This window comes from Rhinolophus sinicus, chromosome 8, assembly GCF_057876585.1.
Source record: "Rhinolophus sinicus isolate RSI-liver-muscle chromosome 8, RSI-T2T, whole genome shotgun sequence".
Classification (NCBI taxonomy): domain Eukaryota; kingdom Metazoa; phylum Chordata; class Mammalia; order Chiroptera; family Rhinolophidae; genus Rhinolophus; species Rhinolophus sinicus.
The window spans coordinates 71,750,614-71,765,444 of record NC_142508.1 but is presented as its reverse complement, the minus strand read 5'-3'; the positions used below and the strand labels follow the sequence as shown (position 1 = coordinate 71,765,444).

General features: G+C 51.7%; 1 protein-coding gene across 3 annotated transcripts; it reads right to left on the bottom strand.

The window, feature by feature from the left end:
• Nucleotides 1-869: 869 nt before the first annotated feature.
• Nucleotides 870-13,291, bottom strand: SLC38A7 (solute carrier family 38 member 7). Of its 3 annotated transcripts, none has more exons than XM_019755018.3 (12): nucleotides 13,248-13,291; nucleotides 12,485-12,613; nucleotides 10,924-11,344; nucleotides 10,065-10,263; nucleotides 9,700-9,844; nucleotides 8,725-8,823; nucleotides 8,043-8,100; nucleotides 7,727-7,841; nucleotides 6,244-6,391; nucleotides 5,509-5,708; nucleotides 4,638-4,692; nucleotides 870-2,942 (listed from the first exon to the last, which is right to left on the bottom strand). In XM_019755018.3, exons 3-12 carry the CDS (start codon nucleotides 11,191-11,193, stop codon nucleotides 2,840-2,842), a joined length of 1,392 nt encoding a protein of 463 aa, XP_019610577.3. In that variant the 5' UTR covers nucleotides 11,194-11,344; nucleotides 12,485-12,613; nucleotides 13,248-13,291; the 3' UTR covers nucleotides 870-2,839. The 3 variants fall into 3 exon arrangements, with proteins under 3 accessions (XP_019610577.3, XP_019610585.3, XP_088656453.1); XM_019755026.3 differs by having other exon boundaries at nucleotides 11,185-11,344; XM_088800327.1 differs by lacking the exon at nucleotides 13,248-13,291 and having other exon boundaries at nucleotides 1,730-2,942; nucleotides 12,485-12,623.
• Between the last annotated feature and the right edge of the window lie 1,540 nt (nucleotides 13,292-14,831).

The window sequence follows — 14,831 nt, the reverse complement described above, 5'->3', positions numbered from 1 at the left end:
TAGAAGATGAGCTGGTTGGATAAAGGGGTGCAGCTTTGAAGATCATCCCAGAATGCTTTCCCATACTCAGGCAATACTCCACCTACAATGACCACTTTTCAGTTCCACAATCACGTTCCTCCTACCACAGGGCCTTCGCATATGCAGTTCCCATGGCCTGGAAAGGTTTCCCCACTTCTCTTCAATTCATTCATTTTTACTCATCATTCAGGGCCAGCTCAAATGTCACTTCCTCCAGGAAGCCTTCCTTGACTCCCCAGATAGGCTCTGGGTCCGTAAATATAACATTCTATATTTTCCCTTCTTGGTACATGTCACAATTTGCAAGTATATACTTGTGTGACCACTTGCTTAGCATCAGTCTTCCCCTAGACTGAGCCTGGAGCTGGTGTCTGTTTTGCTGAGTGTCTTCTCACCAGCACTGAGTATGGTGACTGGCTCACAACTAGGACAAAGGGGCCTGCTCAACACATGCTTCTGGAAAGATGGGGTGTCAATGCTCAGGATTTTGAAGTTCACTTAAAGAGTTAGGTCAGGGAGGGCCATGCAGCATGGTGGCCAGTCTGAGGCTACAGCAGTGCATGAAAGACACAGTGAGGGCTTGAGCCAAGGCAGAGGCAGAAGGATAGGGGACCAAGAAGATTCCCAAGTCAGTGGGAAGGGCTCATGAGATGTGGAAGAAAAGGGAGGTGTCAAGAACCACTGTGGGTTCCCAGCTCGGTCAATGGAGCATGGTGGTGCCCATTTCTGAGATGGGTTATAGACAATAAGCTAAAAGTTCTTGCCCCACCCCCAACTCCCACCCCAGCTTATCTTCCTCCTGCCAGTGGCCTGGACTCTGTCCCCAGCACCAGACACAGGCCACACAGTTCAGCAGCACAAGCCCCTTTTTATTAACTATCCTCCTTGGTCTGGATGTGCATAAGAAGAAAAGAAACAGTAAAATGCCCTGGGAAGGAGAGGGGGCTCTTAGGCCAAGTGGATTCCAGCTCCTTGTCCCAACTGGTTGGGTTCTGGGCAAGGACTCCCTTAGCTGCCCCCACCCCCAAAATCCAGCATTAGGAGGCTGTGCAGCCCTGCTGACCGGGCCGGCCTCCTAACCTTGTCAGGCATGGGTGCTGGCAGCAGGCAGAGAGCAAACAGCAGAGTGCGGCTGGCCCCAGGGACTGAGAGAATGTGAGGCAAGGCAGATCACCCCATCTGGGGACTGAGCAGGAGCCTATCGGCCTCCAGTCAGCCTCTGCTTCTGAGATCTGACTGCCCTGAGTGGCTGGCTGCTGGGCGGGTCCTCCTCCCCCCCCTGAGGTTTTGGGCAGGAGGGGTCAGGGAAATGCCAGAGGTTTCAGGTAAAGGAAGCCTGATTCGGTGCCGGGTGTTGGCCAAAGTGGGTGGCCGAGGTGTTCAAAATGGGAATATGGAGCAAGAGAATAGTTCCTCTTTACCCTGCCTGGGGCACAGTCCAGATGTGACCTCAAGGTGACTGACGGGCCACCAAGGCCAGGCCTGGTGGGCATGTGGGGCTGAAGTTGATGAGAGGGTTTTGCATGCCCTCACACCGCCCCAATGCTTATGTGAGCAGGAGAGATTGAGCTACTCCGAAAAATGGGATGGGGGGGGGTGTGAAGTGATGGGGTCGGGGAGGAGCAGACAAGATCCCGATTGGAAGGGAAACTTCCAGGCTGGCATGCCTGCAGTCAAATACTACCCAGTCAAGAACAACTCAGTTGCCTTTCTTTTTTTCTTTTAAGGAGGGCGCAGGTCACAGTGGCCCATGTGGGGATCGAACCGGCAACACCACGCTCCCACCAACTGAGCTAACCAGCCACCTCTCAGCTGCCTTTCTTATCTCTGGGCTACCATGCTGGGTAGGGTGGGTGGGGGTGTGTGTGGAAGTGAAGGGCAGAGAGAAGAGAAGCAATCATTAGAAGAAAAGATGACAGGTTCGCCTTGATCGTAACCAGCCCAGCCTACACAGGTCTGCAAGGGTCCCAGACTTGTCCATCACCCACGCTTGTGCCTCTGAACAGAGGGGCCCACCTGGGATCTGAGAGAGAAGACAGACTCCCCGGCATGGGGAAAGCGAACGGCAGAGTACTCACAGCACCGTGGCACGGGACGCCCCTGGCCCCTGGCTGAGCCGGGCTGGCACCATTTGTAAACATTAGACTTGGGAATGTCTGGGGATGGAGGAGGACACCTGGGTGTGGGTAATGACACAGGGCGAGGCCCCAAAGCCTTGGGAAATGTCAATCAGCCATGGGAAAGCGGGCGATAGGCTCCCTGTGGGCCCAGGAGGGAGTGGACAAGGCATGAATCTATCCGCCTCTGCGCATCTATGTTAATTCAGTGCTACCTTTGGAACTTGTCAGATACCAGAGGAAGCCTCTGCTGGCTGGTCTGCCGAGAGACCAGAGCAGGCGCTGAGTGAGTCCTGGGCTAATGAGGCATGCCCCTACTCAGGACTGGCTGCTCTGTGGACAATGGTGGCCTTTTGCCCACATTCCTTCTCCAGAGGGAGGTTAGGCTGCATCCTTTCTTCTGACCCTCTTCACCGATGGGTGCTAGGCATGGAGAGGTTGAGAGCTGGAGGAGTGGGGGAAGGTTGCTTTGTGATGCGAGACCTCCCACCATCCACGTCACTGCCAGGACAGTGGAGCAGGAAGGGAGCTGGGTTTGAGCTGTCCAGAGGTGTGGAGCCTGATTTCATCCCAGATCCATCCCTGGAAAACGATGTTGGGTGTAGAGGTGAATGATGCTGTACTCAGGGTGGCCCTGCAGCAGTACGAGATGGGTTCCTGTGTCCAATGGCAAAGGCCGTGTGTTCCCTGGGAAGCACTGGTTATGCCAAGAGATCCACAAAGACGGCATTGGCTGTGGTCTGGCCGAAGATGAAGGCTCCCAGGGTGACCAGGAGCACCCCGTAAAAGACCAGCACCCACCAGCTGTAGGGCAGAACGAGAGAGGAGCCTGGTCAGTCAACCCACCCCTGACTCTGCAGATGTCTGATACATGCATATATCAGTGAGTTACCATAATTACTTAAATCTCTTTTCTTGTAGAACACCTCCTATTTCTCAAGGGCTTTTCATACAAAGGTTACTGCTGCTAGGTGTACGATCCTTAATCCACAGGTAAAGAGACCAAGGCTAATGGGATTGACTGGTCACAGCAAGCCAAGGGCAGGACCACGATCAGAACGCATGTCTCCTGATGGAAAGATCTTCAGGAAAAAGCAGGTGACATAGAGTGTGAGCCATTTCATTAAAAAAACAAAAAACAAAAAAAGTGCTAAGTGAAATAAGTCAGACAGTAAAAGTAGAGAACCACATGATTTCACTGATATGTGGTATATAAAACTGAAAACAACAAAAGGTCAAGACAAACAAATGAAGGAATAAAAACTCATAGACATAGACAGTAGTTTAGGGGTTACCAGAGGGTAAGGGGGGAGGGGGGCTCTAGAAGAGGATAAACGGGGTCTAATATATGGTGATGGAAAGAGAACTGACTCTGGGTGGTGAACACATAATGTGAGATATAGATAATGTATTACAGAATTGTATACCTGAAATCTCTGTAACTTTGCTAACAATTGTCACTCCAATAAACTTTAATAAAAAAAAAGCAAATATATGCATCAGAAATAGCAATAAGGTTATAACTGGGTAGTAAGAATGATTTTATTTGCTTCCGTAGACTTGTCTGTGTTTTTTTAGATTTTATATAATGAATATTACTTGCATAATATATATTTTTAAAAAGCATGCAACCTATTCTCAACCTCTTTACTATTCAGAGAAACATGCATATGAAAACAGTGTGGTGTTTTTATATCTATCTATTTAAACAAAAATCTAGAAGGCTGTTATACATATAGCGCTGGCAGGGGAGGGGGGGTCAGGGTACTCTCATTCAGTGCTGCGGAGACTGACTGGTACCGCCCTTGTGGAGGGTAATTTGTGCCAAAATAAAAATGGCCATGCCCTGTGACGTAGCAATTTCCTTCTAAGAATCGATCCTGCCAAGAACCTCGAACAGCTGTGCCAAGATGTGTGTGTGTAAGAGTGTTCACATCCAGGACACGTTCACACAGCAGAAGATTCTGCAGCCCTTCAAAAGGGAAGAAATGGACTGTCTTGTGTTGACATAGAGTGATCTCCAAGGTACATGGTTAAATGGAAAAAAAAAAAGGCTAGTGGCAGAAAAGTGTGTCTGGCATGAAACCATTTTTGAAAAAAACAAACTCGATACAAAATCCCGTGTGTTTGTGTGTCCACATGCAGAGCATTGCATACAGACAGGCACACATGCCCAGAAGAGTCCAGAAGGGCACAGGCCATGCTGATAGCATGGAGCTCTCTCAGGAGAAGGCATGTGGTAGGGAGTGGGCTGTGGGGGAAGAGGGACTTCCACTGTTTCCTCTCAAGTCCTTCAGTAGTGTTTGAATTGTCATAACTAGCATGTTACCCATTTAAAAAAAAAAGTATTTTCAAAACTTGTGTTTTTCAAAGTATGCAAGCCTTCTGACCCCTACTATGTTAAGGACCCCTCCCCCCCAACATAAGAGGCTACCTCCTGATCTAGCACGTCCCCTGAGGGGACCACGGGCGAGGACCGAGGGCTGGGCCCTGCTTTACCTGGCTGGCTTGACTTCTTCCATCTCAGAGAGTTTGGCTTGAATGAGGCACAGCCCTGGAAGAGAAGAGGTGGCTCTGAGAGCTTGGGTGGGCTCCCTCCCTCAGGCCTAGCCTCCCCCCTTATGGATAGGCAGTGGTGGTGGATGGAGAAAGGACTGTTTACTCTTCCAGATATGCTATTTCTGCCAGCCACACCCAGCTGGACGTGCTAGATCTGTTCTCCTAGGAGAGGCGAGCATCTGACAGGGACACCTTGGGCTGCAGGCAAGACTCAGAGCTAAAGGGGCAGGCCTGGAAGGTGACCCAGTGGTGCCTAGACCCCAGGGCCCTTCCCAGGACACTTCTGAGCAGATGTGGTCCCCTTGCTCCAAGCAAAGTGGCAAGGGCTTTCTAGGTGGTCTCCTCAAAAGAAATAAGCTGGGTATTGTCAGAACTCATGGCTGGGAAGATGGGAGCGTTTTCTAGGGATCTGGTGGCAGACCCATGTCTGAAACGCAGATCTCCTGGCTTTTGTGTCAGGGTGCTGCCACCAGATCCCATTGCCCTCTGGGGACTGAACCAGCCAGATTCCTGATGGTCATGAAGCAGCAGGGACTTGAATGGGGGCTTAAGGGTATAGGATGTGGACTTGGGCACACTTGAAGTTGAAAGGCTCTGTTACTCATTAGGTGAGCTTGTTACCCTCCCTGAATCTCACATCTCCCCATCAGTCAGAGTGTCAACTATATCTTCTTTTCGGGAGAGGATGCTTGCATAGGGGTTGGCACAGAGCCTGTGGAGGGGGACAGTGAATGCTGGTGGTTGCTCTCGCCGGGCAGGTGAGCAATCGAGGAGCTGAGGCCGGGAGGCCCTGGGAGCCAGGGGTCTGTACCTGGGAAGACGAAGATGAAGCAGGCGGCCAGGCCTCCGATGACGGAGATGACCTTGCCGATGTCAGGGATGAAGAGCGCCAGGAGCAGGGTGAGCAGGAACCAGACCAGCGTCTGCAGCACTCGCCGCCTCCGCTCCCGCCCCACGTCCTCCTCCACGGGCACCCCCTGGTAGCGCAGCCAGAGGCCCTCGACCACCGCCCTGCCCATAGGGAGAGGGCTCAGCCTCAGCCGCGCAGCCGCTAACAGACCCCACCTCCAGCTCCTGGAGCCAGACCCCCGGCTGGGCAGATGCAGGCGAGGCCCTGATCCCTGAGCCCCTTTCCTGTTCTGTAAAGTGGGCCTCGTTGCCCTCTTCTTGGGGCGGCCTTGGGGGCTGGGTGAGATGGTCAATGAGAAGGGCTTAGTGCTCTGCCTGGCCCAGGACGTGCTCACCCGGCGGGAACTGATGCTATTCTTCTCCCGAAAGGAAAGGGCTGGGAAACCCAGAAGGCTGTGTGTTCAGAAAAGAGTCTAGGCTAGAGGTTCTCACAGGACTCACAGAATGTTCTGGGAACTCTGGGACAAAAAGGACCCCAAGACCCGGCTGGGGTACTTGCGGGGCCATGCTAGGCACTGTTTCCTATGGGCTTCAATTTCTCCTTCTACAAAGTGGGTTCCGCACAAGGCCACATGATCATGTTCAAAGGGCTTTCAGGGTCCCCGAGGGAGCAGCCCAGTGGGGTTGGGGGACTCACCGCCCACAGAAGTGCAGGATGGAGTAGGAGGTGAGCACACTCAGGATGATGAAGGCCCGGGCCACAGCCACCGCCATGTCATTGGAGGGATAGGACAGGAGCACGTCAGGGTCCACAGACGCTCCAAAGGTCAGGAAGCCACAGATGCCTGAGGGCAGGGACAGGAGGGCTGGGTCGGGGCCACCCTGGGAGGGTAAGGCTGAATGGACCATTCACTGTTGGATGTGACATCAGATGGGGCAGGCGTTGGAGCAGGTCCAGAGGCTTACAGGGTGTCGGGCTGGGATCAGAAGCCTCCCTCCCTGACTTCTCACACCCACCCTCCCCTGCCACGTTTCTGATCGTGCACTCGCCCAGCACGGTCCTGCCTCAGGCTTCTGCACTAACTTTCCATCTGCTCAGCCCTTCATGCTGCTATCTCCTCATCACACAGGTCTCAGCCCAGATGTCCCCTCCTCAGACAACGCTTCCCTGCCCAGCCCATCCACAATGACCCCCACCCTCAACGCTATCTCACAACACCCTGTGATTTCTTCACAGCACTCCCCTCTCTGAAATGTTTTTAAACTTGTGTATTGTCTGTTTCCCCAACCAAAACACGAGCCCCAGGAATGCAGGGACTCTGCCCATTTGCCTCTCACTCCTGGCTCTGTGCTCAGAGGTAGAACAGTGCTGGCCCCAGAACTGTCTGGGGAAAGAATCACAGGGCCATCCTTCCTGGTCGTCCAGTCCTGCTTCTTCATCCAGACCATTCTCCACGCAGCACCTGCAGCCATCTTTCAATGAGCCATGCTCCTGCTTGAAATGTTTCCTGTCAGGCTCCCAACAGTCCTCAAGGCCCAATAGGCTCTGGCCCTAGTCCCTGTCTGGCCTCAGGGACTGTCCCCTGCCCCGAACTTGCGCCTCTACAGCTATACAGACCTTTCTTCTGTCCCAGCCTCAGGGATTGGAATTTTCTGGTCCCTCTGTCTGGAATGCTCTTCCCCCAGCTCTTTAGATTCTGGCTCCTTCTCATCATTTGGGCCTCCCCAAATGCCAACGCCTCACAGAGGAGTCTTTTGTGAACTACCCCCTTAAGCTGCCCCCTCCCAATCCCATTCACATCTTCCGTTTCACTGTCACCATGGTACACATCACTGTCTGAAATTCTTTACTGATTCCTGCTCTACTCTTGTAAGACCACCTCTCTGACTAGACTGTCAATTCCATGAGGGCAGGACCAGGTCTATGTATCTCCATGGCATTCCCCAGGCCGAGAGCAGTTCCTGGCACTTACTAGGCACCAGTGGAGAGCTGCTGAATGAACGGATGAATACATCTCTCTCATCTGGCCCAAGGCAGCCACGTTTCAGCCAATGCCTACAGAAGGGTTTGGTGTGCTAAGCGTGAACGGCTGTCCCCAGGAAAGTTGAACCCGAGGATTTGGGGACAAAGAAGGAAAATGGGAGCACTCCAAGCCTGGCCTTTGGAGGGGAGCACTCACCTGTGCCCATGTAGACAGCGAGGGCTATGACCATGGCGGCTGTCACCACCCCGCCCCAGGTCTTCACCTCGGGGCGCTGCATGCTGTTGAAGATAGGCACACTGCTCACGTGGCACTGTCAGGGTGAAGGTCACAGTTATGGTGGGGAAGCGACCTCACCCCCGGTTTCCAGAGGGAGGTACCTTGGGGGCAAAAACCACAGGGACAAGAGGCAAGTCCTGGGGCCCCCACTCCAGTCTTCCTCCCAAGGCTCCCCCATCCTGCCTGGAATGTGGGCTCCATCATAGAGTAAGGAGTGAGCTAAGGCAACTGGCACCTGAAATCCGAAGCAGATGGTGGGCATGGCATTGAACATGGCTATCCAGGAGGCTGGCCTGTGGACAAACACACAAGAATCTGCTGCCTGTGAACCTCACAGAGCCACCAACAACCCACTGCCCTTAGTCTTCATTCAGCCCACTATGACCTCCACCAACTAGCATCTACACATTCAAGCCACAGAAATCTGGGAATGAGGAGAAGACACATCTCCATTTCACAGGTCAGTAAACCGAGGCTCTGGAAGGCCCTCCTGGAACCAAAATCCAGAATTTCTGGCTCCTGCACTGGAGCTTTTGCTTTTCTGGTTTGTTCTCTTCAAGAAAAGGGAAATGACAAAACAGACTCATCTTTATGTAGCAGATACAGAAATTACAGATGAGCACGAGTTAGAAAAATGTGCAATTCTACCCTGGTAGTCTCCACACCTGAGGCCTAGTCTCATGTTGGCTCCTCTATTGGATGGCAGTGGCAAAGTCTTCCCATCTCTGGTTCTCATTCTTCCTTCCAATAAAAATATCGGGATCTCTTGCTCCTTCCCACAATACCCATGAGTCAAGCCCCGATGACCTAATGAGCCTTGAGAAGAGAACCTATGTGGCCTTCTCATGTCTGACCCAGCACCTCTTGGGGCCCAAGTGGTGGCTTCTACCCTGTGGCACCTGGGGGACCTTACCCACCTGGTTAGGATGTCCCCTGGGGTCATCTCTTTATCTGGCCAGAAGTATTTGATGATAACGATGGCAGTGACATACCAGGTGCCCACAACGCTCAGGAAGCTGCGGGAAGAAAGGACTGAACTTCCTCCTCCCTCGTCCCAGGCGCCCTTTGTCTGATTCCACCCCAGGGGCATCCACGTGCAGCTCTAGTGACCACAGTGTCTACTGAATGAACTGGGAGGCTATTCCAAGCCAAGACTCAAGACATGCATGAGAAATAAGTTTTGGAGAAACTGGCCATAGCTAGGAGGGAGCTGGACCCCAGCAGGAGGCCAGATGACATTTCTGACCATTAGGACATGCGCTGGTTCAGGTCCATGGCTTGGAAGACTGGGCTTCAAAGCTCATCTCCTATTTTAGTCAGAGCAGCCGCCACTTGGCGAGGGCTGCAAGCAGGGACTTTGAGAACGAGGGCCTTTGAGATACTGGAGGTAAAAGGGTTGAAGGTACAAATACTGGAATGTCAACATTAAAGGGGACCATGGACACAGCTGAGTGTGACCCTGTCCATTATGGACCACAGGAAACAGCTTAGAATCCCATGGCTTTTCAGATCATAAGCCAGGAAGCCTCTCCCTTCATAAAAAGCTGTGTGGAAGGTGCTGCCAGGCTGACAATCCCAACTGATCAAAAATCCCATTCTCCCTGGGAAAGCCAGGGCCCAGGCCAGGAGGCTGTCTTCACACACCTGATTATCACCTGTCCCTTCTTTGACAAGGACATTGGAGCTGAGTATCCCATTGATACAAAGGGCCACTGTCTCCCTTGTCCCTGACAGAAAAGGAAGACTTATGCTGGAACCCCTGCAAGCCCTGGTCCGCCCTGCCTTGCCCACTCTTGCTGCCCCAAGGCAAGGTGGCATCTCCAGCAGCCCCTGGGTCTCCAGTTGCCTGTGATCAGAGCTGTCTGGCCCAGGCTGGGGTGGGGCCTCCAAACCTGGCATATTTCTGGAAGCCGATCTCCCTGGGAATGGAAAGGGGCAGGATGAAGAGGAAGGCAGTGAGGCTGATGGTGAACTTGCGGTCTGTGTACCAGGGGCTGCCACCAGCCCCATCAGGGTCCTTTGCCATCACAGCTATAACTGCACAGGGAAGAAGGAGGGAGTGTCATGCCAGGTGGCTGCAGGGTGCGGCCCTCCTGCTCTGCTGGGCCTCAGGACTTCCATCGGTCTCATGGGCACAGCAGCCAGGAGGGAGGGTTTCCAGATGAATGTGCCTGGGGCAGGTGTTCCATGCCCTTCCCTTCCCCCCAGAAACCCCAGGGCCAAGGTGAAGGGATGAGGTAGCTACTAGGGAACTCACTCTTGTCCTGCTGGTCCCCGATGATGATGAGGAAGGCGATGCAGGTGCCGAATGTGTAGATGGCAATGGACACCTCACACAGCACGCCCGTTAGCTTGCCACACACCGCCCACACCACCTCCTGGTAGGTCCGCTCATTGCTGGCCTGGGAGCAGTAGGCCAGGATGACGAGGCCACTGATGATGAAAACCAGCATGCCCTGTGAGCAGCGACAGAGCAAGAGGGGGTGGGAACAGCCGGGCGGCAAACGGCAGCCTGGTCTTGCTCAGCATTTACTGGGCCAGTGTCCAGAGCCAGTTGGCACATTAACTTCATCTTGTAGGGCAAGTTTAATAGATTACTGGGGGCTGCTAAATTGCGATTTTCTTTAAAAAACAAAAGTTTTGTGGAAAATTTCAAACATACACACAAGTAGATAGAATGGTATAATAGATACACCTATCACTCAGCTTCAAAAATCATCAATGCATGGCCAGTTTTGTTGCGTCTATTCCTTCTACTCTGGATTATTTTGAAGAAAATACAAGCTATCATATCATTTCAACAGCAAATATTACAGCATACAGTTCTAAAAGACAAGGGCCTGCTTTTTAAACAGAACCACAAGATTATTAAACATGCAATTGATGTCAAATTTCCCTGATTGCTGGGAAGGCTTTTGAAGCCTTGTCTGGGAGAGGAAAGAATGCGGGAATAGATTAGTAATGCCTCCCGTGTGTGTGTGGGGGGGTGGGCGGGGGGGACAGTGGTAGCATGTGTCACCTACTGACCATCCCTGATCCAAAGCCTCCCCTTTGAGGCAAAGAGGCCATACCCACCAGCTGAACTGCCTTTCTGCCCACTTGGCCTGCACACTCACCATCAGCAGCATGATGCCAGCTGCCACGCCCCCGGCAGTGCTGAAGGCTGCTGGGAAGTTGAGTAACCCTGCACCCAGGCAGGCATTGACTACGATGAAGATGGCACCAAATGTAGAAGTGGTGCCTCTGCTCAGACCTTCAGGGGAGGCCTCCCCCTCACTCTTGGGGTTTGTGTCCACACAAGGACTCTGTAGCAGACGGGCCCGCTCCCCAGGGTCTGTGCTGAAGCCCCACTCGCCAGGGTCACTGTTGATGCTGACCTGGGCCATGGCCCTGGGAGACCTCTTCCTGCAGGGTCTGCAGATTCTGCTTCACGACCACATCCCCTGGGCAGCTGAGGCAAGACCTTCAGCTGGTGGGCGGCACCAGCCTGTTTGGGCTGTTCTGCTAGGAGGCTTGTGGGCTCTGGTTCATCCTGGCCTAGATGGGAAAGGCAGGTACTAGGGTTATCCTGAGGTGGGCACAGAAAGGTGAAACAAATTTCCCATGATCATGTGGCTGGGATTCAAACCCAGGTGTGCCTCTGTGTAGAAGACTGGGTGCCCCAGCATGGGATGGCAGAGACAGAAATAGGTCAGAGGCAAACCCTACTTGTTTCAGACTTACAGACCCGTAAGGTAAAAAGACATAGACATAAAAGAGAGGGGTACTAACATGGCAGCACTAGAGAGAGGCCACATATGGGGCAGAAGTGTCACGGACGTATCTAATTCAGTCCTTATGAAAGTGGTCACAAAGCTTTGGAGAGCTTCTGACCCAGGGTCACAAAGCTTTGGAGAGCTTCTGACCCAGGGTCACATATTAGCAAGTTGCAGAGCAGGATTTGGACCCAGATCTCTCTGGATTTCCAGCCTGTTTCCACACCACAGAGTCCCAAGAATATCCCTCACTCAGAACTGTGGGCATTTCAATGTATTACAGCCCAGCACACCTCCCTCCAGTCCACAGTCTAAATTCTGCATAGCTTTCAAAGCCCTTCAAAATTCAGGTCAGTGCTCACTCTTTGCCCACGTGACTGACCTAACCCCTGTTCATCACAGGAGCATTCCCTCTGTTGCCCTCAGCACACCAGTGGTTTAGAACGGCAAAGGAAGCTCCCTGGGTAGTCAGATGCTTCACATTGCTTCTGAAGAAGGTCAAGCACAGTTGGGAATGGTACACTCATGAGAGGGGAAGGGAGAGTTTGGGTGCTCTTTGATATTTGTCACCACACATGCAATCAAGGGACCAGCTCCAGAGGAAATATCTTTCCGCTGGCTCCAAGTCCAGAAAGATCAATCAGATGCCATAGTACTTCCTCTTACGCAATCTGCCACCCAGCCAGCAACCCAGCAAAAAAAAAAAAAAAAAAAAAAAAAATAGCAGCGAGTAGTGGAGGAAGAGTGTTGGGCTCCCAGGCTTCCAGGAAAACTAGAGACAGGGCCCTGCAAAGCGAGTGCTACCAGAGCTGTGAGACCGCCTCAACCCCGCTCACATCTCAGACAGAGGTCTCAGCCTTGGCCCAAGATCTCTCAGCCTGCCCTCCCCTCAAAGCACTCACCTCCACTGTCCCCAGCTTACCTGCTCTTTCCACCTGATGGGCTATGGTGGAGGGGGCTTGCACCTTACAGCTCCTCTCCCCAAAGATCTGGGATCTGATTCTCCTCCCTTCTCTCTCTGGCCCCAATTTCTTCTTTCTCACGGCTTTACCTAAAACGTGCCGTCAGCAGAAAGAAAAGTTTGAGCTGTTTTTGTGCTGGTCAGCAGAGCCCAGGGAATTGAGCCACTGACTCTGTCATAGAAGAGAGCACCAGACCAGTCAGGGAAACAGCCCCCCCCCCCACCCCCGGAGGGGAAGAGGCTAGACTGAGGTCACAGTGGGGAGTTGGCAGAGCCAGAACTAGAAGCCTGATGCAGCATGCTCAGGCCCGAGCTGTAACCACTGCAGTCAGTAGGGCCCTCAGATCCCAACAGGAGCAGGTTCCCCCTCTAGCCTGGGGCTGGATCCCAGTAATGTAAGGGGTGGGCTGCATTGGGAGGTGAACCATGGCACCCCGGGAGTGGAGGGGACGACCCCCATGCCTGAAGTGAGGCGAGTGGGGTTCTGTGGGGTAAACAGGGGCGGGGCTCCAGGACTCGATCCCGGCCTAGGACTAGGTGGAGGCTGGGTAGTGACAGGCGGGGCTACGGCGCGGCACAGCCGGCCCAGCGGAGCGCGGGCGTGGGGCCCAGGACGCCAGGCTTCGGAGCCCTGCAGGGAGTGGGCAGGGCTCGGCCTCGGTCGGGCCCTGGGGACCTAAAGCTTCCACCCTGCACGGCCGCTACCTCCTGCCCACCTACCTACCGTGCTTCACGCCGGAGCCGGCTGCGGCGACACGTGAACAGCAGTCACATGATCACTGGGGCTTGGGCGAGCCCGGGACATCCTGGGATTTGTAGTTTCCGTAGGCAGTATTCCCACGTATGTATGTACCATACTGTAAACTGATCACTTGTTGGACAGCTGAGTTGTTTGCAGCTTTGTACAGCATAGGGAATACAGTCAATGCAATTGTAGCAGCTGTATACAATCTCAGAGGAGTAGAGGATTGGAGGAGAGGGGTTATCACTTTGTGAGCGGTGTAAATGTCTAACTACTACATTGTTTTGTACTCTTGAAACTAATAAAAAACCCCCCATAATGGCTTTATGGAGTTTTAGGCATTTTCCCCATAAAATCGATCCTTTTAATGTGTCCAATACAATGGTTTTTAGCATATTCACAGAGTTTTGCAGCCATAGCCACTCTCTAATTTCAGCATTGGCATCATTCTTCCCCCCAAACCTTGTAACCATTAGCAGTCACCTGCTGTATCTGTCCCTCCCCTAAGCCCCTGGCAACCACTAACCTATTTTGTGCTTTGGATGAACTGTTTTCAAGTTTCATCCATGGTGGAGCATATTAGTACTTCCTTCCTATTTTATTGCTGAATAATATTCCATGGTATCACTAGACCACATTTTGTTTATTCACTCATCAGTTGATTGGACATTTGGGTTGTGTCCACTTTTTGGCTGTTGTGAATAATGCTGCTGTGAACATTCACGTACAAGTTTTTGTGGGATGCGTATTTTCATTTATCTTGGGAATATACACGTATGTAGGAGTACAATTGCTGGGTTGAATAGTAACCCTGTTTAACTTTTTGAGGAAAACAGCTGTTTCCCAAAACAGCTCCACCATTTTACATTCCTATCAGCATTGTGTGAGGATTCCAATTTCTCTAGATTTTTTATTATTGCCATCCTAGTAGGTGTGGAGTGATTTTCATAGTGGTTTTGATTTGCATTTCACTGATGACTAACGTTAGCATCTTTCTTTGGGCTTATTTGGTCATTAGTATGTCTTCTCTGGAGAAATGTCTATTCAGAATTTTTTTCCAGTTATTAATTGGGTCATTTGTCTTTTTATTCTTGAGCTGTGTTCTTTATATATTCTGGATACAAATCCTTATCAGATACGCATGTATGATTTGCAATACTATTCTCAAGATTTTTATAAGATTATCATTTTAAAAAAAAATTTGGTCTTTCAATTATTAGATATAAACCAATAATTTCTATGAATAAAATTCCACAGCCCATAAGTAAGGAAAATGAAAAATTCTCAAGCAGGCTGAGCGAGCTGAACTTTGGTCATTTAGAGGTAAGCCTGAGGCGGTTTGGTCTGATAGTACCCAATGGCGGGTCAATGGGTCAGCTGTATCTGAACCATCTAGAAAGTTTTCTATTATTAAAAAAAAATATCGAGTCAGAATGCCCAAAAAATAAGGCCAGGGAAACCAATATTTTAAAAAAATTAATAAAACCCAGATTTGGGAAGTATTCTTTTAACAAAGGCATGACTATTCTTTCTCAGCCGGCAAACTAGCTCCTCTACCAGGTGTAG

Coding starts and splice junctions, on each gene's coding strand:
- SLC38A7 (XM_019755018.3), bottom strand. CDS start 11,193: ATGGCCCAGGTCAGCATCAACAGTGACCCTGGCGAGTGGGGCTTCAGC. Junction 7,842..8,042: donor CCATCTGCTTCGGATTTCAG/GTGCCAGTTGCC, acceptor TCACCCTGACAG/TGCCACGTGAGCAGTGTGCC. Junction 2,943..4,637: donor GAAGAAGTCAAGCCAGCCAG/GTAAAGCAGGGC, acceptor TCTGCCCTACAG/CTGGTGGGTGCTGGTCTTTT.